The sequence below is a fragment of the Mastigoproctus giganteus genome, chromosome 5, assembly GCF_048544385.1.
Source record: "Mastigoproctus giganteus isolate SK-2022 chromosome 5, ASM4854438v1, whole genome shotgun sequence".
Taxonomy (NCBI): domain Eukaryota; kingdom Metazoa; phylum Arthropoda; class Arachnida; order Uropygi; family Thelyphonidae; genus Mastigoproctus; species Mastigoproctus giganteus.
The window spans coordinates 36434589-36459412 of record NC_143579.1 but is presented as its reverse complement, the minus strand read 5'-3'; the positions used below and the strand labels follow the sequence as shown (position 1 = coordinate 36459412).

Here is a 24824-nt window from a genome sequence, read left to right as displayed (position 1 = left end):
TTTAATATTTATTATAATATTTATATTTATTATAACATTTACTATTTGCTTTTTCATACTTGGATATATATATACAGGGTGTCTCAAAAATACATGGCATAACTTCAGGAATGAGTTCCTCATATGTAGGGCGCCTCCATAGCCAGGTGGGAAGGAGCAGCAGTGCGTAGCACACGCTTCTTGATTAGACCGGGGTTCAAGCCCGTCACCACCAAATACAGAGGATGCGGAAAGGTCAGGGAATGACCACTGCATATCCCGGAGCAATATGGCCTTAGTTGCTAATGCTCCTAAAAAAACCGAACAACAACAACAACAACTCATATGTAGACAATAAAAATATTTTATATCAACATAGTTTCGGAAATGCTTGGTTCCCGAGTTATTAACCAGAATGTCTTATCTTCCGCAGGTGATTTCCTTCATCACAAGGTACTGACAGAATCTGGTGGTTTTCCATTCCGACCATGTACTCAAATCAGGAGCAAGCAGATATGCACTTTATGTACGGTTTGGCAGATAGCAATGCTCTGGAGGCTCATCGTTTGTACCATGAAAGGTTCCCAGAATGAAGATGTCCAGACAGGAAAACGTTTGAAGGTATCCATCGCTGCCTTTCTGAACATGGGACCTTTACACCTCGTGCTGCTGACAGAGGACGACCAAGATCTACGATTCGTGAAGTAGAGGAGGAGATTTTGGATGCTCTGTATGCCACTCTTGGAATCAGAACACGCAGAATAGCAATGCAACTGGCTGTTCAAAGTTCAACTATTTGGAGAGTGTTGCGAGAACATCAACTGTATCCTTACCATCTGCAATGGGTACAGGCCTTGTCACCAGTAGAATACCCTGTGCGAGCAATCGTCTTTGCAAGTCCATGAGATGTCAATGAGAGGCCTGTATTCAGGCAGAAGGTGGACATTTTGAACAATTACTATAAGGTGATGTGAACAGTTAAGTGTCATAGATGGACCTTCAAAACTCGGAAACCAAGCATTTCCAGAATTATGTTGATATAAAATATTTTTATTGTCTACATATGAGGAACTCATTCCTGAAGTTATGCCATATATTTTTTAGACATCCTGTGTGTGTGTGTGTGTGTGTGTGTGTGTGTGTGTGTGTGTGTGTGTGTGTGCGTGTGTGTGTGTGTGTGTAGTGAATATGTATATAAACATAAAAGTTCCTTTTAATATATCTACAGATCAATAATTCACTAGTTTACAAATTTAAGTTTGTTCACTGTGGTTTGAATTTCAATAGGTCCTATTGCCGAAATATGTTGCTGTGATTTCAAATATGACTTAGATTTTTTTCTATCACATCCAGATACATCACAATTTAAGAAATAAAAAAGTATTGTTTTTTAAGAAAGTATATAACTTGATTGTATTTAGTAATGACAAATTGATAGGATTACACTTTCATATATCAAAAAATACGTAAATACTAACATGTATTAATCAAAATTCTGAAACTTTCATTAATCAGACCTTCATCTCTTTGTTTGAAAAGAACATTTAATCGTTTTTCTTTTACGTATAGTGCCAGGTTTCTCTCTTTTTGAACACCAGCAGTAGTTGGCCATCATGCTTGTATTCCACCTTCCCTGGTACCTCTGCTCCATTTTCTTTATGTCCTGATTGAATCCCTCCCCTTGTTCTTCACTCATCTGTGCAAGATTTTCGAAATCAAGATGGGCATGCAAAAAGCGAATTTTGATGTTCATATTGCACCCTAAATTGCGAAGCTTTGAGAACATTTTGAACAATTTTCTCATAATCCTGTGATTTATGATTTCCTAGAAAGTTTTCCATTACACTTTTAAAAGCAATCCAGGCTTCCCTTTCAACATTAGTCATAATAGTTTCAAACTGACCATCTAAAACCAATTTTCTATTTGGGGACCAATCAAGATACCCTCCTTAAGTTCTGCGTCAGATAAACCGTGAAATTTACTGCAAAGGTAATTAAAGCAGTTGCCATCCTTATTCAATGCTTTAACAAATTGCATCATTATGCCTAACTTGATATGCAGTGGAGGTAAAAGTATTTTATCTGGCTTCGCCAAACTTTCGTGCACAATATTTTTTGACCCCAGTGTAAGATTGTGCCTCCGCAGCCACTGTTTCTTTGTCCAATGCTCTGCTATCCCATTCACAAATAAAGCATGCCATTTTAGTGTACCCACCCTGTTGCCCCAACAACATACATAACACTTTTAAGTCTCCACATAGTTGCCATTCATGATCTTGATATTTAATTTTCTCCAGAAGCAACTTTAGATTGTCATAGGTTTCTTTTAAGTAGACTGAATAAGCAACTGGCACAGATGTGTACTTATCTCCATTATACAAGAGAACACCTTTTAAACTAGTCTTAGAAGAGTCTATAAATAGTCTCCATTCACTAGGAACACATGATGGAGCTCCTAAGGCACTTATTAAACCAGCAATATCACTGCAATATACAAGGACCTTCTTGTGAAAAATACTGTATAAACTCCCTTTCATGATTTCTGTACCAGGAAAACGATGTACCTAGAGCAAGTAAGTTCTTCGCTTGAAGTCTGGATCCCAGAATTCCAGAAGCATACTTTGGAAGACCTAAGTCCCCTACTAAATCTTTCAGTTCGACTTGCGTGAATTGCTGTGATGTTAAAATATTCACTAACCTCTTTAGCTTCTACTTCGGTGGAAGAAGATGTGGACTCCAAAGTTTCTGGTGGAGGTTTTACAGGCAGATCAGGTCCATGCAGAACCGGTCTTATGGCTGATGGGGCATGCATAATTATCATATGTATGGCGCACTATGGTCATAGTTGCCGATGCGCCCAATAAATCCCGAAACAAACAAAACAAACAAACAAACAATGGCTGATGGTAGATCTGAATATTTGATGCCCTTTTTATTTTTTGAATTGTAACCTTTAGCGTCACACACACAAAAGTAACATTCGGCATGGCTTACTGGCCCGTGCCACACCATAGTAATAGCAAATGGCAAGCACACCTTTTTTCCTTGACTCCATTTTCTAAGATGTTTGACACATGTATGGCATACTTTATGCGGTGCCCACGATTTATCCTGATCGCCTAGTTTTATGTCAAAGTATGCATAATACGATTTTTTTACAAAATCAGTAATATTTCACCTCTGCTTTACAGGAACAAAACAACCACATGTGTAACAAAATATGTTGGGACTGTTTATACACTTTATGGTTGCCATACTAAAAGAAAACTAACACACAATGAGAGCTCACGATGGTTTTTACAGGAGTACTGTGACCGCATAAGGGATGTGCCACTTATATAGGCTCTGTGGTTGAGTGGACTGTACAAACAAGTGACTGCATGCTTAGACAAGTTTAACTTGTAGCTACACACAGGAGTCTCCCAGACTACTCAGAAAATAAAATTCTGGGAATCACAGATGGGCCAGAAGAGCGGGGTGGAGGGCCACCTACCTTCCTGGGTCAAGGTCGGCTACCTTGCAGAGAGTGTGTGTGTGTGTGTGTGTGTGTGTGTGTGTGTGTGTGTGTGTGTGTGTGTGTGTGTGTGTGTGTGTGTGTGTGTGTGTGTGTGTGTGTGTAGTTATAGGTTAAACATGCACAATCTGTTGTATTTGAGGCAAATATTTGATATTGATTATGAATATAGGGGTATAAAACTCGTAAACCATTGCAGAAACTATAGTTATGTACACATTTGTGTATAATACCTAGTTAATATTTTGTTAATGAATTGTGAAAAATCTTTACGTGATAGAAACAAATGGCTTTGGTTTAGTAATCAGTAAACATGCATAAATACTTTTACTCAAACCCCAGATACACTAAGCCAGTGTAATTTGTAAAAAAAAAAAAAAAAAAGGTAAAAACAGTTAACGCAGTTATTGTTGGATAAAATCTGACTGAATGTACAAAGTACATTCAGATGGTTAAAAATGGTAAAACATACACTGTGTATTAATAAAATTAATACATATTCTTTGTTAGAGATGAGTCATTAATTAACCTAACTCTCCTCTTCTGAAAGGAATCTAGAAGCTAGAGAGAGGTTTTAGGGTCACGACCATGACCCCAGTTGTGGGAACAATATTCCATGGTAGGCAGATTTGTGATTTGTACACAGTAAACAGTTGTTTGGAAGAAAAGTAATGCCAGGAATGAAGGAGAAAAATCAGTTTTTTTAGATGTAGAGGAAGCAATATTTGTGATGTGCTTATGCCAAAAGAGATTAGAAGCCAGGGTAATTCCCAACAGAGATATGTGATATTGTCTAGAAATCAGAGTATCATTGAAGATAAGCACAGGAGCAGAAGAATTCTTTTTGTAAAAAAAAGACAGGACTGAGTTTTAAATAGATTGAAATCAACTAAATTATCTTTGTCCCACTGGAGAATTACCAGGAGATCAATGTTTGAGGAATTGGTTATGGATATTTGAAAAGTTGAAGCTGTTTGTACAGGGCAAGGTTTCTCAAACTGGAAGGTGGAATGTAATGTGCCATCATTGGCAAAACAATGGATAGGATTTCAGGTCAATGGAAGAAGGTCATTAATATACAAGAGGAAAAGAACTAAATCTTGGGGAATACCTGCATTATGGAGAAGTTAGACGATAAAGAGCCATCTATCAAATCCCACAGTGAGTGGTCAGAGAGAAAACTGGATACCTAATTGCTAATAACATTGGCAAACCATAAGATAGAAACTTATTTAGAAGACCTTTATGACATGCACAATCAAAAGCCTTTTAAATGTCAATAGCAACTGCCTGAGTTTCACCAAACTTACTCCATACTTCAAACTCCATTGAAGGTGGCAAAAATTCAAATTTAGGAAAGACTGTTGTAGAACAGATGTGCAGAAATTTGCCTTTAGCCAGCGTGTGGTTAATAGCTGGACCATGACGTTTGGAAGTTGATAGCTTAAATAAATAATAAATTCAAGGAGGAACTGGACAAACTTTTAGAGGGAATGGTTGTGTGAAATAGTGTTTTTTTTTTTTTTTTTTGGTTGATGCTACATAAGCTCATAAGCTTGCTTTCTTGCATCACATGCCTATATTGCTGCTGCTGCTACTATTTGTCCACAGATTGGAAACAGTGGATATATAATGGAATACATACTGGCAAACACAGATAAAATGGAAAGTCTCTAGAAAGTTTAAGATTTGGCAGTTAATTTACTTCTCCATTACATTAGAAAGAGTAGAAGTAAGTGAAATGGGTCAATGATTGGATGGGAGGGATTTGTCACCCTTTTTAGGGTGACAAATCCCTTGGGCAAATTTCCAAGCAAAAGGAAAAACACCTTTGGAATAAGAAAGTGAAAAAGGCAACACAGAACAGAAGTAAGTTGAGGAGCACACATTTTGAAAACAAGTGGAGAAATACCATCAGGATCTAGAGCTTTCTTAGCATCGAGATTGATCAAAATCCTTCAGATATCCTTTTGACAAAAGACCACAGGAGGCATTGAATGGAGTGTACTGGGAATGATGAGAGGTGGTTTTCAAGATCATCAATACATGAGTCAGAATAAAAACAGGATGCTAAAAAATCAGCTTTACCTTTGGCTGAAGTGGCTATAGAGCCATTTGGTTTTGACAGAGTTGCTAAAAAGATGGGCAAAAGTTGGTTTGGCAAGAGACCCGAATGCTTGAATACCATTTGGACAAGAAGCAAGTTTCTGTGCTTAGCCAGTTCGAAATATAATTTGAACTGATTAATAATTGCTTTACAATTGTTGTGAGCTTTGGTGTAGGCACAAAATGAACATGGAGATTTGGAAACAAGCCAATTACAATATGAAACATTCTTAGCACATTTATTGGAAAACCAAGGTTTATATAAAGGACCAGATTTTAAGGTGGAGCAAGGAATAAAGGATTCCATCCCTACAAGAATAATTTCACTGACATGACCAAACAACATGAGATTGAGAATGGCCACAAGAGAAAGGCTCCACTGGAGAAAAGATTGTGATCTGAGGTGCCTAGAGGACCACTCGCCTAAAATGTGTACTTAGAAGGGTGATTTGTGAGAGAAAGACTGAGTGTGTGTTCGCTGTGTGGTTAGAATTGTCTGATATTCTGGTAGGTAAATGATGCAAAGTAATGGTATTGCACTGGTTGATGAGACTCTCCTACCACTTAGCATTACCTGGTAACACACTGAGGGATGACATTCCTCCATGGAATCAAGGATCAAAACATAAGCAGGGATAGAGGTGTTGGCACCACACCTTGATCACTGCTTATGTTGGTTCGCCCTGGATAGCCACCTCCAGTAGGTATACTATGTGCCATATTTCAGGACTTACATATAGTGGTTATACCCAGGGTTACTAACAGTCTCACCATCAAGAAGGTGCAAGCAGAGGATCTGGCTGTCACGGACTGACCAGACTTCACCGAAATTAGGTCCTCTTGATCTGAGTGTCAACAGAATATCAGTTCCATCTATTTTAGACTCCCAGGTAGCAAGCCCTGCTTGACATACCTGAGAAAATGTCTGTGATAGCCTCAAGGACATGCTGCATGAATAGGAAAGTATTCTAATATCATCAACAACAAAGGGCACTGTAACAGATAGAGTAAGCTGTTCTGTGGAATTCCCTTCAATAGTAAAAAGGTGTAATGCTTAAAACTAATCCTTGCGAGTCATTTTCCCTCCTCTTGGGAAAATGACTGAAAGAGGATATTAGACAGACTTTGAATGACTGATGAGAAAAAAGTTTTCAATAAAAAAAAAAAACTTTATTAAATAAAAAATATTAAATAAAAAAAAAAAGGAGATGACCTCTAAAATTAGTCTTTTAACCCTAATATTAGTGAGTGTGCTCAATGTGGATGGGTTCAGAGTAGTGATGTTTCTGCTACAGCTGGTTCTGTGGAATGAATTTTTTCTTGAAATTTTTAAAAAATTGTAAAAATGAAAACTGTGCCTAAATGCTTTTAGGTAATATTTTACTCTCAATTTGATCTGATGCGCAACACTAGAGTGAAATAACTGTCAAAATTATATAACATTTTTTTTTAAATTAGTAAAAATTTTTAAAATAAAAATTCATAAAAGAAAACTAAAAAACACACAGGTGTTATTATTATGTTTAACACAGTAATATCTAATTATCATTTAATTCAATTTCATCTATTTATCATTTAATTCAATTTCATCTATTTTCAAATTTTAATTCCAGAGAATTTCATCTTTTCTTAAACCCAAACTGGACAATAATAACTGATAGGTATAAAAACTCCTCTTTGATTTTCATAACTATTTTCTTGCTATCATTCTATTAAAACTTTCTATTTTTCTGTCTTTCTATCATATTCTTCTATTAAAACTATCTAACACTAGCTGGAAATGCAAATAAGAGATGGGAGCATATGATGGAAGATTTAAAAACAGTTTGTTATCATCAAGGTCTGGAGGATGTCAGTCTCGGGTGGCAAAAAGATGGAACAGACTGTTAGTAGCAACCTAATTGTGAGCATAATTGCTACTGCCTTTATGCTGATTTTAAGTATAAAAGTGGTTCTGCTTACTTTGTCAGTAACAACTGACTCTTCAATAGCAACTCTTCTATGAGCAGAGCCATTCCCACTTCCATCCTTCTGAATGATAGTAAGATTATAAAATTGTCATTTGCCTTTAGACAGTGCTTCTATAAGCAAAAGCAAATCAATTTCATGCTCTTTATTAAAAAGTTTTTGGGTAATTCATAACATTCCACATAGCAATTAACAATTTTACCATAGGAATTTAACCAAATAATGGCTAAATTGCTATGGATCCTATCGCTCAACTTCCAAATGATAACTAGGGTTTTTTTATTTTTTAAATTTTATTATTTATATGCATTACACTTCATTACAACATTAATTTTCGGTAAGATAATATCTGAAAATCAGTGGAACGTTAAAAGTGATTTTAAAAATTATGCAAAAAAATTATTACCTTCCAGCACGTCCCTTACGTTGTCGAGCATTGGCTAAAGAAACCCACTGTGGGCGCAAGGTAGAAAGATTTGTTGCCTCATCAAAACTGCTTATCTTGATCTTTCCAGCATCAATGACATAAACAATATCATCTATTGTTATGCTGTAATCAAATATGAATCAAACAGCAAATTATCAAAAACAATTAAAACTGTCATTAAAACAAAACATAAATACTTAAAACTTTGGATCTAAAAATACCTTTTGAACTAATTTTTTTGTATGATTTTCTTCTTTCATATAATTTTATTTTTATTCTGTTTTCTGAATGATAAATTAAAATCTGACTAAAGAGACAAAATATGTAAAAAATATAGGAAAAATACTGACAGAAGCAAAAAGTAAGAGCATCATAGTCAGAATCTGTATAACATCTGTTCCTTGACAAATTGAAATACATGCGAAAGTGTTTAAATAAAACCATAAATAAAAGTAGAATTTAAATCAGATCTCAAAAAAAAAAAAAAAATCACACCTTTGTCATGTTGATAACTCACTGGGTTCTTTTCTCCAACACTATCTCTCCTTTACCACATTATATTATAATGGAATACTAATAAAATTTAAGGGCAGAAAGATTCAAAGAGTAAAAATTACACTATGACACTATAGTGAAATTGCATCATTACATAGTTGAATTTTAAGACAAACTGAAGTTTGTATGTTAGGCACCATTATAATAACATCTCATATTGTACAATCTTTATACTTCAAATAAGTAACAATTCCCCATAAGAGAAGTCTGCCGTTATTTATTCTCAGCTGGGTATCACCAACTAGATGGCACTGTTTTGAAGCCTCTCATTAATGGGTAGGTAGAGAAGCTGACAACCCAGTTGTAGCTTATTTACACAATATGAGATATACCAAAAGGTGTACTTATACAATTGGGACAATATCCCCTTATTCCTGTTAGCCAAATTCCTGTATATCACTGACAAAATCCAATGAGCTATTCTGGCAGCCTGTCTGCACTGTCAGAGAACTTCATATCTGACTGCACAATTCCCCTCAGTCTTTTTCATTTCCAACTCACCATTCTGAGTATAGCAACAGAATTGGTAGGTTAATGTGGGATACTACCCATATGTAGTATCTTGCATTTGTCAATGTTAAACTTCAATTTCCATTTCTCAACCCATCTATTTTTCTATATCTTGTTGCAGTAGTAAACTTGATTGCTATCATTAAACACTGCCAATCTTGTACAGTCTTTGACCATGAATGTTTCCCATTTAGAATTTGCTGTTGGTAACATCACGAGTTGGTCCCAATGATAAAATTTAAAAACTGTCTCAGACCACTGTAGTCACCTTTATGAAAGCAAAAGCCCTTCTCTTTACCCTTGATGATAGATACATCTTTTAAGCAAATCGCACATCAATACATTGTGACCACTGCCACCTCGTGGTTCTTTTATCTAAAGATTCTTAATGCAAGAAGAGTCATTACTGATAATCTGATTGAGAGTAGTATTTTCCCATGTTGCCTCTCTAATATGCCGATGTAGAAAACAGTCATCCAATAATCCACAAAAGTCCTGCTACTGTATGAGTGACCACCACTAGTCAATATCTGGAAGGTTCAAAAACTCCCATAATAAGACATTCTGATTTACTAGCCCTACTCTATTTATCTATACTGTTCTTCATTACACTCATCACATGTGTTATTGTTAAGGGCAGCTCCTTGAACATTAGTTCAAATCCACCTCGTATTACTGTAATTTTACAGACTGTAAAAATGAGCCAGACACGCAGTAGTGTAAAGTTTGTGTAGTTAGTGCTGGCAGCTTGGCTACACAGGAGAAGGAATCACCTGAAAAGCTGCTTCTGTGTGCTCATCCGCACCATGGGATGGTGGGCTAGTTCCAGTAGGTAAGACACTTAGGATCTCAGTTTATGAGACAACGGGAAAAAAAAAATAATTAAATTACATGTATCTGTGATTCCACTCATCACAATCATTAAAGCCAATAACACATTCCTACTCTCATTTTTATTTTTCCAATGCTTAGGTAACACCAAAATGACTCAACACATTGCACTAGCCACCTAATCAACTTAATGTACTCCATGGATTTTATATTATTTTTATATAATAATGCGAATGAGCATAACCCATCTCTCCTGCTATCCTGGCTGTCTTCTCTATACATATTATACTCCTTATACTGAAATTCTGCATCCCTTATGTCTGAGTGACATCATGCCTCCAATATCCTTACAGTGACTGCATTAAATAACTTAAGAAGTACTTCAAATTCATCATATTTATTTACTATGCTCCTAGCATTAGTGTACATGCAACTGTTTTTACTCTTAGTTACCCTAATAGACCCCCCCAGCAGGCCTTGCAATCCCCAACACCTTGCTTTGCAGGCTGCTGCATATTACAATAGAAGAAGTGAAAGAATCACTTTCACCTCTATCTGTAGCTATAGTTAATATATTAGTCTGTGTAATCCCTCCCAAGCTAGCCATTTTCAGCCCCACCTAACACTGCCTCAACAGCATCAACAAATATTCTTGTACCCTTTCTATTTAAGTATCCCATCCCTGTAAAAGTCTCTCCTGTTAACAAGCACAGACTATGCTGAGAAAAATTATACCCCTCGGTGTCCTGCACAGTTCATTCCAGGACCAAATTGATTGACAAGGCTCTCATCATGTACTCCCTTCCCCTCACTGTCTGAGCAGAATTGCAGACTTCAAATTCAAATTCAATTTCAAATTAAATCCTAACACACAACTTTTCTTTAACAGTGTCTGTACTTGTTCAGTAAGTCCTCAGATCTCCTACGCTTAATCAACAATATCACTTTTTATGCCCTTAAAAGATGATATCTACTATACCATGCCATCAACTTTTCATAGGTGGGAATGTGTTATACAAAAAGGATACATGGAATAGGTCCTATTCCACCTATCTTTTTTGCACAATACATTTCCTCTGCTAGACACTGTTTGTTAACAAAGCCCCAATTTTCAATTTTTACATCATCTGTAAAATGTGACATCACACAATTCTATACCTTCATCAATATCATTTATGAAAATTAGAAATTAGAGTGTGCCAAGAACCAATCCACAGGGAATCCACTTCAAACCCACTTATGAATCCACTTCTGAATCACAGCCTTTTAAAGTGCTGAAGTCTGCTGACGAGGTTAGTGGGAGCCAGACGTGTTCAAAGCCGCTAAGTGGATTTTCTTATTTATTGATTTTAAATTATTGTTTTTCTAAAACTTTTGATTTAAATTTAGTAGTTTAGCATTATTTTGAGATTTTCTGATTAATCTGGTGTACTTATTCTTTACTCGGCCTTGTAATTGCATAAAAGTATCGGTAAGGGTATCACATCCGTGTGTTACAAGTTGCAGCTCCGCTGAACAAGAAGTTTTTAGATTTACTGTAGATTTACCGTTCGTAACTTGCCGCCTTTGTTATATGATATGTTATATCCCGAACTAGATAGCGTTAGTATAGTATAGTATAATATTGTCAATTAATCAGTAAAATCTATTAATTTTGTTAAACTTCGTTGAAAATTAAATTGTACTTTTAACTAAATAATATAACGACTTAGATTACAAACGTAGCATAATTAATTAATACATAACTTGATACAGAAGTTATATAAACGGAACTCGTAGATAATTAATACTTGATACTGAAAAATATATATAGCGTTATAACTGTGTTGGGATACAAATTTAGGGTTATAATTTTGTACTGAAATTGATTGAAATTAAATCGAAATCATGACTCAGACCAGAGCAGCAAAGCAAAGCAAAAGGTTCAAGCTAATGGGAGCGCTGTGGCTCAGAGGAGAACTGGGGAGGGGGGGGGGAGTGGCCCTCTGAACCACAGCCTTTTAAAATGCACTGCTTGCATAATGTTTGTGGAGCACTCAGGTACGGGACATGATATTGCCATGGGGATGTCTTTTGTGTGAGTGTGTGATGCAAGGAGTGTAACGAAATCAGACGACAACTCAGCGTTGTTATGGGCCTATATGAGAGCTTGAAGGACAGGGTCGATGCCCTCGAAGGATCTAAATTGAGGGGCCCATCAAGCTCTCAGCTGCCCACATCAACGCCAGAGCTTGCACTTGATCATCACACAACACAGCGGCAACCCCTAAGGCAGAATGCGCTGGTCCCACAGGAACTAGTAGATGTTGGTGACTCTATTGTCAGGGAAGCGGGAAACATGCTTGTTAAAAAGGATAGGTGGAACAGGACCAGGGTATGTCTGCCAAGGGCAAAGGTTGATGACGTTGTAGAGCAGATATCATCTTTTAAGGGCACAAAAGGTGATATAGTTGTACACATTGGCACTAATGATATTAAGAGTAGGAGACCGGCAGAATTACTTAACAAGTACAGGTCACTGTTGAAAAAAAGCCGTGAATTAGGGTTGAATTTGAAAGTGTCTGCAATTCTGCCCAGACGTTGTTATGGGCCTATATGAGAGCTTGAAGGACAGGGTCGATGCCCTCGAAGGATCTAAATTGAGGGGCCCATCAAGCTCTCAGCTGCCCACATCAATGCCAGAGCTTGCACTTGATCATCACACAACACAGTGGCAACCCCTAAGGCAGAATGCGCTGGTCCCACAGGAACTAGTAGTTGTTGGTGACTCTATTGTCAGGGAAGCAGGAAACATGCTTGTTAAAAAGGATAGGTGGAACAGGACCAGGGTATGTCTGCCAAGGGCAAAGGTTGATGACGTAGAGCAGATATCATCTTTTAAGGGCACAAAAGGTGATATAGTTGTACACGTTGGCACTAATGATATTAAGAGTAGGAGACCGGCAGAATTACTTAACAAGCACAGGTCACTGTTGGAAAAACAGCCGTGAATTAGGGTTGAATTTGAAAGTGTCTGCAATTCTGCCCAGACACGATAGGAGGGAGTATATGATGAAAGCCTTGTCAATCAATTTGGCTCTGGAAAGATTGTGCAAGGCTCAAGGGGTAGAATTTTTTTCAGCCTGGTCTGTACTTGTTAACAGGAGAGACTGCTTCTACAAAGATGGGATACGCTCAAATAGAAAGGGTGCAAGAATATTTGCTGATGCTATCGAGGCAGTGTTAGGTGGGTCGGACAACTGCTACCTTGGAGGGATACAAGGACTAATAGATTAACAGTAGCCACTGGCAGAGGTGAAAGTGATCCTTGCACTGCTTCTATTGGAATGAGTAGAAGCCTGAAAAACAAGATACAGGATATATCAGAGACTGCTGGGAGTCACTGCAGTACAAGTAAACACATGGGTTGTGCTAGGGTAGTTAAGAATAGAAACAGGTGCATGTATACTTGCACATACACCAATGCTAGGAGTTTGGTAAATAAATTTAATGAATTTGAGGTATTACTCAAAGCATCAAAGTTGGATATTGTTGGGATATCAGAGACATGGTGTCACACAGATATAAGGAATGCAGAACTGGAATTTGGGGAGTACAATGTCTACAGAAAGGATAGACAGGATAGGAATGGAGGAGGGGTTATGCTATTAGTTAAGAAACACAAAATCCAAGGAAGTGAAGCCAGTCGACATCGTTGGACAGTGCAGTGTCGAGCCAGTTTGGTGTGACATAAGCATTGGGAGATCAAAATTGAGGGTAGCAGTGTGCTACAGACCTAATGACTCTGATGAGTATAATAAGAAACTGTACAGGAAAACAGAGTGGGCCAGTAAATCAGAGAGTCTTATAATGGAGGATTTTAATTTCCCAGAAATTGACTGGAATTTGTGGGTTGGTCACTCACACACTAGCAAGTCTTTGTGGATTTATTGGATGATTTTTTTATACATCAACATGTTCTGGAGGCAACTGGAGGGAGTAATACTAATGATAATCAGATCACTACTAATCTGATTATCAGTAGTGATTCTTCATGGATTAAGAATCTGCAGATAAAGGAACCACTAGGTGGAAGTGATCACAGCGTGCTGAATTGGGATTTACTCAAAGAGGTAACTACCATCAGGGGTAAAGGGAAGGGTTCTTGCTTTCGTAAAGGCGACTATGATCATCTGAGTGAGAATTTAAATTCTATACAGTGATGATGTTACCAACAGCAAATGCAAAATGGGAAGCATTCAAAGTACTTATCTTGGAAACTACTAGGCTTTACATACCAATTAAGAAATGTTGTTCAAGGTTTAGGCCTAAATGGATGTCAGATGAACTAATGAGACATATGGCAGAGAAGAAAATTGCATGGAATACATATAAATTAATGGGTGACATGGAAGCCTATGATAGATACAAGTTGAACTGTAACCAAGTTACAAAGGAGGTTAGGCAGGCGAAGGCAGATTACGAGAAATCTTTGGCAAGGGATGCAAAGAAAAACAGCAAAGATTTCTTTACTTATGTAAACTCTAGAAGGAAGGGGATGAATCAGATTGGTCCACTTGACATCAATGATTCAACTGTTGATTATCCTGCTCAGGTAGCTAACAAACTAAATGAATATTTTCATCGACATTCACACATGAGGAGTTATTCAGCAAGAGGAATGCCAGAAATTCAACTCTGGCAGTAAGCTAGATAATCTTGCAATAACTGAGAGTAAAGTGGAGGAGAAATTGTTGAAGATAAACAAAAGAAAGGCACCTGGGGTGGATGGGATCTATCCAGTTATATTAAAGGAGGCAGCAAAGGAAGTAAACAAATCCTTAGCCTGAGTCCAAGAGTTTCCTTGGACTCAGGGGAGGTACCCACAGACTGGAGATGTGCAAATGTGACCCCAATTCACAAAGGGGGATCAAAGGCTGACACAAGTAATTATAGACCTGTGAGTTTAACTTCTGTTCCAGGAAAATTAATGGAGGCACTGGTTAAAGAAGCACTGCAGGATCATCTAGACAAGACTTCAGTTATAGCTTGAACACCACATGGTTTTGCTAAGGGGAAGTCTTGCCTGACCAATTTGATTAGATACTTTGATGCTGTCACAAAAGAACTGGATGCAGGGAATAACTTTGATATTATATACTTGGATCTTAGAAAGGCTTTTGATACTGTTGCACATGGAAGACTGCTGCACAAATTGGAGCAGTGTGGCATTGGAGGCAAACTGCTGCTACGGATAAAGGGGTGGTTGAGGGGGAGAAGACAGAGAGTGGTAATTAATGGACACTGCTCATCGTGGACTAATGTTATTAGTTGAGTCCCTCAGGGTTCAGTGTTGGGTCCATTATTGTTTTCTGTATTTATAAATAATATTGATGATGGTATATCAAGCTTGATGTCCAAATTTGCAGACGATACAAAGGTTGGCAGGGTTGTTAAGGACATTACTGACACTATGCTGCTGCAACAGGATCTGGAAAGGTTGAGCAGATGGGCTGAGAGGTGGCAAATGAAGTTTAACATTGACAAATGTAAAGTACTACATATGGGAAACAGCAACCCCATAGGAATGTATCAACTCTGTGGCACTACACTGACAGTGGTAGAGAATGAAAAGGACCTGGGGGTAATTGTGCAGGCAGATATGAAGTTCTCTGAGCAGTGCAGATGGGCTGCAAGAGTAGCTCATGGTGTCTTGTCAATGATATACAGGAATTTTTCTAGCAGGGATAAGGAGGTGATTATTCCCTTGTATAAGGCAATGGTCAGGCCACACTTTGAGTACTGTATACAGGTCTGGAGGCCTCATTTCAAGAAGGATGTAGAGCTGTTGGAACGAGTACAGAGAAGGGCAACAAGATTAGTGAATGGAACAAAGGGGTGCTCTTACGAAGAAAGGCTTAAGTTTTGCAAATTACAGTGTCTGGAGACTAGGCACTGGCGAGGTGATCTGATAGAGGTGTATAAAGCCTTGAATTGTTTGAGCATGCTCAATGCTGATGGGATTCTACCTCTGGCTCAGAATAATCATCTGAGATGGCATAAATTCAAATTGAGGAAAGACAGATGTAGGATATATGTGCGGAAATTTGCCTTTAGCCAGCGGGTAGTTGGTTGGTGGAACAGGCTTCCATCCCTTGTTGTGGAAGTTGATAGCCTAAATAAATTTAAGGCTCAGCTGGACATGTATTTTGGACGAACGTAGGGGTGAAGTGGAAGTGGTTTTTTTTTTTTTTTTTGCTGATGTTGCATAAGCTTGCTTTCTTGCATCATATGCCACTACTAATGGTAATAATGCTAATACTGACATTACACCAATCTGAAAAATATCCATTACTCACAACCCTCTGACTTGTGCCCTGCAATCCATCTTAGAATGCCAGTAATCCGAATGTTCCAGCTTATACAGTAATCTGTCAGTAGGGACTGAGTGAAACACCTTACTAAAATCCAAATAAATTATGTCAAAATTATCCCTACATCCAGCTCATGGGTAACTGTGTCAAAATAGCTAACCACATTAGTTAAACACGATTTTCCCTTAACAAAAACTTAACATGCCGTGTGTCCTTCAGAATACCACTTCTATCTAAATATTTCTGGATTGCACTCTTAATCATTGCCTCAAGATTTTCCCTACCAATGTAGTCAGACTAACCTGTCTGTGGTTACTGACTTCATTCTAAAAGCCTCCTTTATGTATCGGTGAAACAATTGCTCTTCTCTAATCCAAAGGAATCTCTCCCGCATCCAATGATGCCCTCATAATTAACCTCGATGGTTCAATGCACTCTTTGGTCACCCTCTTCAAAATTACTGGATATATGCTATCAACTCCCAAAGCCTCACTTGCCTTTAGGCTCGAAAGTTTTTCTATTAAACTATCATCTGCAATTTCAAAATAGCTAATTTCATGTCTCAGCCTTATACAACAAGGCTTCTCATCACCATGAAGAGACTTTCATCAGGAAAGATGGATGAAGTACCTTTTCAATTCATCACAGCTGTTATCTAAGACTTGCCACACCCATTATACATGGGTCTGGTCTGATTAGTTTACTTCTCCTTCGTATTCACTTACACAAAAACTTCTTGTTCTCTTAGTGCTTTCTCATACTTGGCTTTGGCTGACCTAACCTTTTCTGTGGTACTAATTACCGATGATTCCCATCATAGTATTCATTCATTCTTCCACTCAGAGCACGGCAACAAACATAATATTCAGTGCTTCGGCTACAATATACAGTATATGGATATCCTATACGTTATACAGGCTACTCACCAACTTATGTAAATTTTACTTTACATAAGTTTTTGCCAGCCAGTGCAAACTGAAAAAAAAAATATGGAAATGTACTTTGCATCCCATAGGAATAAATGGAGGTTTGTTTGTTTGTTATTTGGTTTTTAGGAGCATTAGCAACTAAGGCCATATTGCTCCGGGATATGCGGTGGTCATTCCCTGACCTTTCCGCATCTTCCGTATTTGGTGGTGACGGGCTCGAACCCCGGTCTAATCAAGAAGCGTGTGCTACGCACTGCCGCTCCTTCCCACCTGGCTACGGAGGCGCCCATAAATGGAGGTATTGTGAAAATATCATGTGAACCAAATAACACATTGGGTTTTGTTTTGTTTTTTTTCGTAATTTGTTCCAAGACTTCAGAAGTTGAAATTTTTGCTATTTAACTCTCTAAAAGGTTATTTTTATAATGGAAATTGTATTAGTTTTATATAAAATTATGTCAAATAAGCATAACACAAAAATCACTTTTAACTAAAGGATGCAAAAACAAAACACATGGCCAACACATCTACAAACGCTACTATTGGCTGAGTGGAAAGGCTATGTGGTCGGGCCGGAGAATGCACTACACTTTCAACGTTATCATAGGTTCCATTATAAGAATCAATTTTGAAGGCCTTTGTCGTTTTTTTCTAAAGCACATTTCTGGAGGTCATGACCATAAAACAATAAAAACAATTTTGCACTTTCTGGTTTATTCAGCTCTTCTGCTAGTTAAATCTATTATAAATGAGTAGTAAACTCAATCTTATTGAGTTTACTACCCATTAACTGGAATTGTGTGGGTTTTTACATTATTATGGTGAAATGTGTTTCCCCTTCACTGAAATCTTCAATCATATAAGAAACAAATAAATTTTCAGATTCTTCTCTTCATCCCTATTTACTTAACACAATGATGAATGGAAAGCGAACAACGGAATGTGCAAGTTGTGACAGTGCTAAGAAACGAAACAAAATTAATTTAGAAATGATGATGAAAATTATTAACAAGTAAGAAGCAAGACATAGTTTGTCTCCTATTGCACAGGAATTAGGCCTCGCTGCTTCAACAGTGAATACTATTTTAACAAGTAAGAAGAAAGACATAGTTTGTCTCCTATTGCACAGGAATTAGGCCTCGCTGCTTCAACAGTGAATACTATTTTAAAGGACAGTGAGCGTATAAAAGAACATGTTAAAGGATCAATGCATTTAGGATCAACAGTCGTCACGAAACAGTGTTCAGGTGCTATTATTAGCCATATGGTGCAAGGAAGCCTGAGGCTTATACTGCACCAGCCAAAAAAAAAAAAATTCTGAATTACCCTGAGAGAGAGAGAGAGAGAGAGAGAGAGAGAGAGAGAGAGAGAGAGAGAGAGAACAAGAGTCAGAAGTAGAAAGGAATCACCAAGAAAGAGAAGAATGATGATATCCAGCTCAGGACCCTGGGTGTGCCCAGGTCCATACTCACCAGATGTGAACCCCTGGGGTTGTATATCGAAGATAGATGTTGTTTGTTGTTTGGTTTTTTAAGGAGCATTAGCAACTAAGGCCATATTGCTCCGGGTTATGCGGTGGTCATTCCCTGACCTTTCCGCATCCTCCGTATTTGGTGGTGACGGGCTCGAACCCCGGTTTAATCAAGAAGCGTGTGCTACGCACTGCTGTTCCTTCCCACCTGGCTACGGAGGCGCCTCGAAGATAGAAAAGCTATTAATAACATGAATGGAAAATCACCAGAAGCAAGTGCCCCTGAGCAATGGCCATTCAAGCAAAATCAACAAGTATTTATGAAGATATTAAGGATAAGTATGGCAAACCCCAAGCCAAGTTCGTGGCAAGCGATGGGTGGTTTAATAGGTCAAGCATCGCTGGTTTCCACAATGCTAAAGTAAAATTTTTGTAATTGCACACTTTTGTAATTTTGTACACTTTCGAAATTTTTTCTGCGCACAAGATAAAAAAATTTAATAAATAATTCTATTTAAATGTTCGTTGAACATTTTTTTTTTTTGATTCAATAAAATTCAGTGCATATATTTGCAAGTGTTGCACAAGCCTTTAGGGAAATTCTGACTGATGTAAAATTCGACTTACGTAGGGTTCCGTGGAACGCAACCATTACATAAGTCAGGGAGTGGCTTTATAGGAAATAAAGAAATAACTGCTGGTCCAATTTTAAAGAACTTTCAGAAGGCTATAAATCGTTCTAAAGGAACCAAACATAAAATTTCATGAAAATTCATCCACAGAGATTCGAGTTATTAATGTGCCAAAGAAATAATATTGCCAGATTTCTATTGGTCTGATTTTAATCAAACTTGGAATGGCTTGACAATGTTTTCTGAAAGAGCCAAATGTAAAATTTGACTCTTTTATAAATAAAATTAAACAATTAAAATCCATCTATTAGGAGTTCAGTTATTACATGCAAATGGGCAGACAGACAGTTGGATGGACAAGTTAAAGACAAGAGGTGCTTTATACATATATGCTAACATGCCTAAAAGGTAATATAAATTATAGACAAATTAACATTTAATAAAAATAAAAAAGAATCAATATAAAATAAATAAACAGGAATAATTACATTAGAAGGGAAAAAAAAAAAAAGCACAGATGGTACTGATACAGACCATCTGTCCTTTTTTTGGGCCCAGAGGCAAAGAACATGTTCGGGCCGTTACTTAATTAATGAAAATTGCAAAAGCAGGAGACAGCCAAAGAAGCTGGGCCCCTAAAGGGCCCCGACATAGAGGCAATTGCCTTGCCTGCCTACATGGTAGCTACGCCACTGGATACAGATAACAAAATGCATAGCACCTAGTAGCAACACACATCACTTGTCATATGCATTTGCATACTGTTTTAATGGCTTTAGTTGCATGCAGATTATACAGGGCGGAAACTATTTTCTCCCTGAAATAATTTCGATAGATTTTCATAGGATATATGTTCAAAAGCTCAGATGTGCTTAAAAAGTTCTCGTCACCCTCAGTTTTCAAATATCATAGATTAATGACCGAAATTTATTTTTTAAAATTTTTTTCTAAAACATTTGGGGAGATTTCTGGAGTATTCAGGGGCTTTCTACAATATTCGAGGGTGTTCTAGAATGTTCTAGAATATTGTTCTGTGCAGAAGAGAGGTCAGAATGATTCTGGAAGGTTCTAGAACTTTCAGTGAAGTTCTCTAGAAACGTTGTGAGTTTTCTAGATACTTCTTGGCAGGTATATACAATGATGAGCCAAAACATTATGACCAGCGAGTCGTTATGCAAATCAAAGCAACTGCAGATGAACTGCGGCACGTGGGACACAGTATAAAAAACACCTTATACTGAGCTCCGTTACTGTAACTGAGTAACAGTTACAGTAGCTCCGTAACAGTTACAGTAACTGAGTAACTCCGTTACTGAGTAACAATCAATGTTACTCTTGTTTTTAAGATGGGAAAGACAGTGGACTTAAGCGAGTTTGACAAAGGCCAAATTGTAATAGCCAGATGACTGGGTCAGAGCATATCCAAAATGGCACAGCTAGTGTGATGCTCACGGTCAGCCGTGGTTAGTACCTACTGAAAGTGGTCTGAGGAGGGAAAACCCACGAACCGCCGGCGAGGCGTTGGATGACCATGACTCATCGATGCTTGAGGTGAGCAAAGGCTCTCCTGGATGGCAACAGAAGGGCAACTGTGACGCAACTCGCTGGTAACTGGAATGCTGGTGATGGGAGTAATGTGTCACAACACACACAGTACATTGAATTCTGCTGAAAATGGGGCTGCATAGCCGCAGGCTGCTCTGAGTGCCCATGCTAACCACAGTTCACCAGCGACAGTGCCTACAATGGGCATGTGAGCATTGAAACTGGACCTTGAGTGATTGGAAGAAGGTCACCTGGTCTGATGAATCACTTTTCCTATTGCACCACGTGGACGGCCGGGTACATGTGCATCATTTACCTGGGGAAGTGATGGCGCCTGGATGCACTGTGGGACAAAAACAAGCCGATGGTAGCGGTATCATGCTTTGGGCGATGTTATGCTGGGATACCTTGGATCTAGTCATCCATGTGCCAGGCACTCTGACTTCTACCACCTACCTAAACATCACTGCTGACCAGGTACACCTTCTCATGGCAACAGTCTTCCCCTCTGGTGGTGCCGTCTTTTAGCAGGATAATGCGCCATGCCCCACCACCTGGATTGTTTGAGACTCGTTCAGGGAACATGAGAAAGACTTCCAGGTATTGTCCTGGTCCCCAAATTCCCAAGACATCAATCCCATCGAGCATCTGTGGTTTGTGTCGGAACGGCAACTCCGATCTGCGGCGTTTCAACCACAGACCTTATAGCAGTTAAAGGATCTGCTGGTTATGTGTTGGTACCAGATACCACAAGACACATTTAGAAATCTTGTAGCGTCCATGCCTTGCCGGATACGAGCTGTTTCGGCTGCACGGGGAGGACCAACATCATATTAGGTAGGTGGTCATAATGTTTTGGCTCATCAGTGTATATAAGAGTGGGTTTTGCACCAAGGAAGCATTTATGTACAGTAAACCCCTGCTATTCGCGGGGGTTACGTTCCTGAGAAATGCCGCGAATACCGAAAACGCGAATACTGAGTTATGGCTCCCATAGTAATAAAGGGGTTCTGTTCCAAAGTATCAAATATATAAGAAAAACTAGTCTAAAATTTTGTCTATGTATGTATTATATGTACCTTCGTAATATGACTATGTACATACAGTACATAGTGAAATGCAAGCATATGGCATCGAAATTAAAATAAGAAACAATTTAATATTAAATATAATATTTATTAGAAATTTCAAACAAATATTTCCAACCAGCGTCTTTGCTAGCTAAAAAACTTATCCCGCCAGTGCTATCACCAGTTTCGCTAAAGTGTTGATAAAGGAGTTTTGCCTTTTCACGAATGATGAGTGAATTTAACGGAATTTTATTTTGAGTTCGGTCTTCTATCCATAGATTTAAAGCTTTTTCCATTTTTTCTAATTTAACATCACGAGTTACAGCGCAAATTTTTGAAGCAATTAGCGCGTTTTCACAGACACTACGGTGGATTTTTTCTTCCGATTTCTTGATTGATCGTACCGTTGACTCATTGATTTTATAAAGTTTTGCCACTGAGGAGAAACTTTCACCATTAGAAATTTTGTCTAATAACTCAATTTTATTCGCTAATGTCATCACCTTTGATGTTTTCACATTTCCCTTGTTATTCGTAGCCATATTTTTGTACGGGTTAGAAAGAACTTGTCCACAATAAAGTCACTTTCTTGTAAAACAGACTCGAAAAAGTCTGTTTTACACTGCAAAACGGTAGATTTATCACTTTTGTAAGCATATCAATTTATAAATTGATAAATTTATTCAATTTATAAGCATATAAATTAAAAGCAAACGACGAAACCTTCCATGACAAGCGCATAACACATACTGAACAAGGATTAGCGAGAAACATCCACGCTCGCGATTTTGTCACCCCTCTCCCCCCACCCACTGAACGCTGTTTTGAACGGGAAAGATAATTTTAGCCACGCCCATGTTTTTTTTTATGGCGGAAAATGTTCACGGCGCTTTAAAATTCACATTTTTTCAGGTTTCATTTTATATTAAATCGGCGACCGCGAATACGCGAAATCGCGAATACAGATACCGCGAATAGCGGGGGTTTACTGTATTTCAAAAAGTGTATGTTTCAGAGTGTGGGTGATATATAACGTTAACAAGTGTTGTGTGCATAGGTGTAAACCATGAACTGTGTTTAAATTAGAAATAAAAATTTACAATTTTTTAATTGTGTTCTTATGTACGTTTATTGTATACATACTACAACCATACATGAAATATGTCACGTTCTTGCTGAAATAAGCCTGATAGCTCTTGATACATTTGCAGAGAAGTGGTATTAAAATAGCAGCAGAAGCCACTGTCACAATTTGCTAGACAAAAGCCTAAGAACTATATTTTTGATGTAAGGTCAGAAATCAAGATAAAGTATGGGCTCCAGAAATTTCCTGTAGCTCATGTTCAATCACATTAATAGGCTGGCTTAGAGGTAGTCATAAATCAATGCCTTTTGCTGTTCGAGTGATATGGCAGGAACCTCGAGACACTATAAACTATTGTTACTTTTGCAAGACCAATATTTCTGGTTTATCTGGGAAATCCTTGCATAAAGTAGAGTATTCTGATATACCTTCTGCTCTAAGGCCAGTTCCTCATGGAGGTACAATTCCAGTGCATCAGAAACTCATGGACTTGACTCTGATTTAGGATTGGAAAAGGAGTCTCCAGAAGATGCATAATTCGGAATGAATACAGATCCCAACTTTTCAACTCTTGATACTGCAAAGCCGCATCTAATCACTCGGGCAGAATTGAACGATTTGGTCAAAGATTTGGACTTCTCCAAAACTGAGGCTCAATTACTAGGATCACAGCTTCAGGAGTGGAATCTTCTTGAAAAGGATGTCAGGGTGTCTTTTTATAGGATTTGATTTTGATTTGATTTAAGAATTCTAGGCGCAAGAGCTACTGCGGCTAAAATGCGCCTGCACTTTTTACAGGAAGAGGCAATCTAACATAATGACCTATTACTCCATGGATGATGCTTTGGTTTATTGTAACAATGTCCAGGAATTAACAAAAGAGTTACTTCTGGAGCATGTCCCCATGCAATAGAGGCCTTCATTGATTCATCCAAGGTCAGTTTGAAAGCAGTTTTACTCCATAATGGAAATAAGTATCCATCTATATCACTGGCCCATGAAGTTCACATGAAGGAAACATAGAACTTACAGGTTCTTTCGCAAGAATACAAATGGAATATCTGTGCAGACCTAAAAGTGGTAACTTTGCTGACTGGGTTGCTAGGTGGATACACTACGGCCAAAATACTGCTGCTTTTATGTGGGCGGGAAAGCCGAGCAAAGGACTGCCACTAGAGGGTAAAAAAAATGGTGGAACCATTCGAAAACTACACCGTACCAGAAAAACGTAGCACATCCTCCTTTCATGGATAAGTCAAAAATCCAGCTAGGTTTGATAAAAAATTTGTAAAAGCGATGGACAAAAAAGGAGAAGGATTTTCCAGTTTGAGACAAAAGTTTCCACGAATCAGTGAGACCAAGATAAAAGAAGTAATTTTTGTGGGTCCTCAAATCAAACTGATATTCCAAGATGAGGAATTCATTAAAAAATTAAATGACGTGTCCCTGAAATGCTAATAAATAACAAGATGTCTAACACTCATCCTTCTCTATGCTTCAGAGATCTGGTCCTCTTCACCGAAAAGATATTAAAAAGAAAAGATATTTGGCATTGAATATTGGATTTTACAACGGCTAAACCACATGCAAGGGATGCCATTCACTAAATCCTAATCGACACTACACACCAACCTTGACATGACACCTTGGAAGCTCCTCATCCTAGAAAAAATTCCATCACTCTATCGAAATTACTGACCATAGGAGTTGATGTTTCCAACATATAAGAAATTATTACAGGTCCCAGATCCCATCACAGAAGCAGGCAGAATTCTTGGTTTCCTTTAAGGATGAAAGTCTACAACCTTGCCTTCCTGAACACTATGTTTTCCAGTAAACACCTTAAAATA

The 24824-nt window shown here is 38.0% G+C and overlaps 1 protein-coding gene across 1 annotated transcript in view; it reads right to left on the bottom strand.

Annotated features, from left to right (window-relative positions):
* Nucleotides 1–24824, bottom strand: part of LOC150085305 (ATP-dependent DNA/RNA helicase DHX36-like) — a 184096-nt gene that overhangs the window by 108101 nt on the left and 51171 nt on the right. Inside the window, exon 5 of the mRNA XM_090374522.1 lies at nucleotides 7974–8117. Within this exon, the coding sequence (XP_090230648.1) occupies nucleotides 7974–8117 (144 nt within the window). The remainder of the gene's footprint in view (nucleotides 1–7973; nucleotides 8118–24824) is intronic.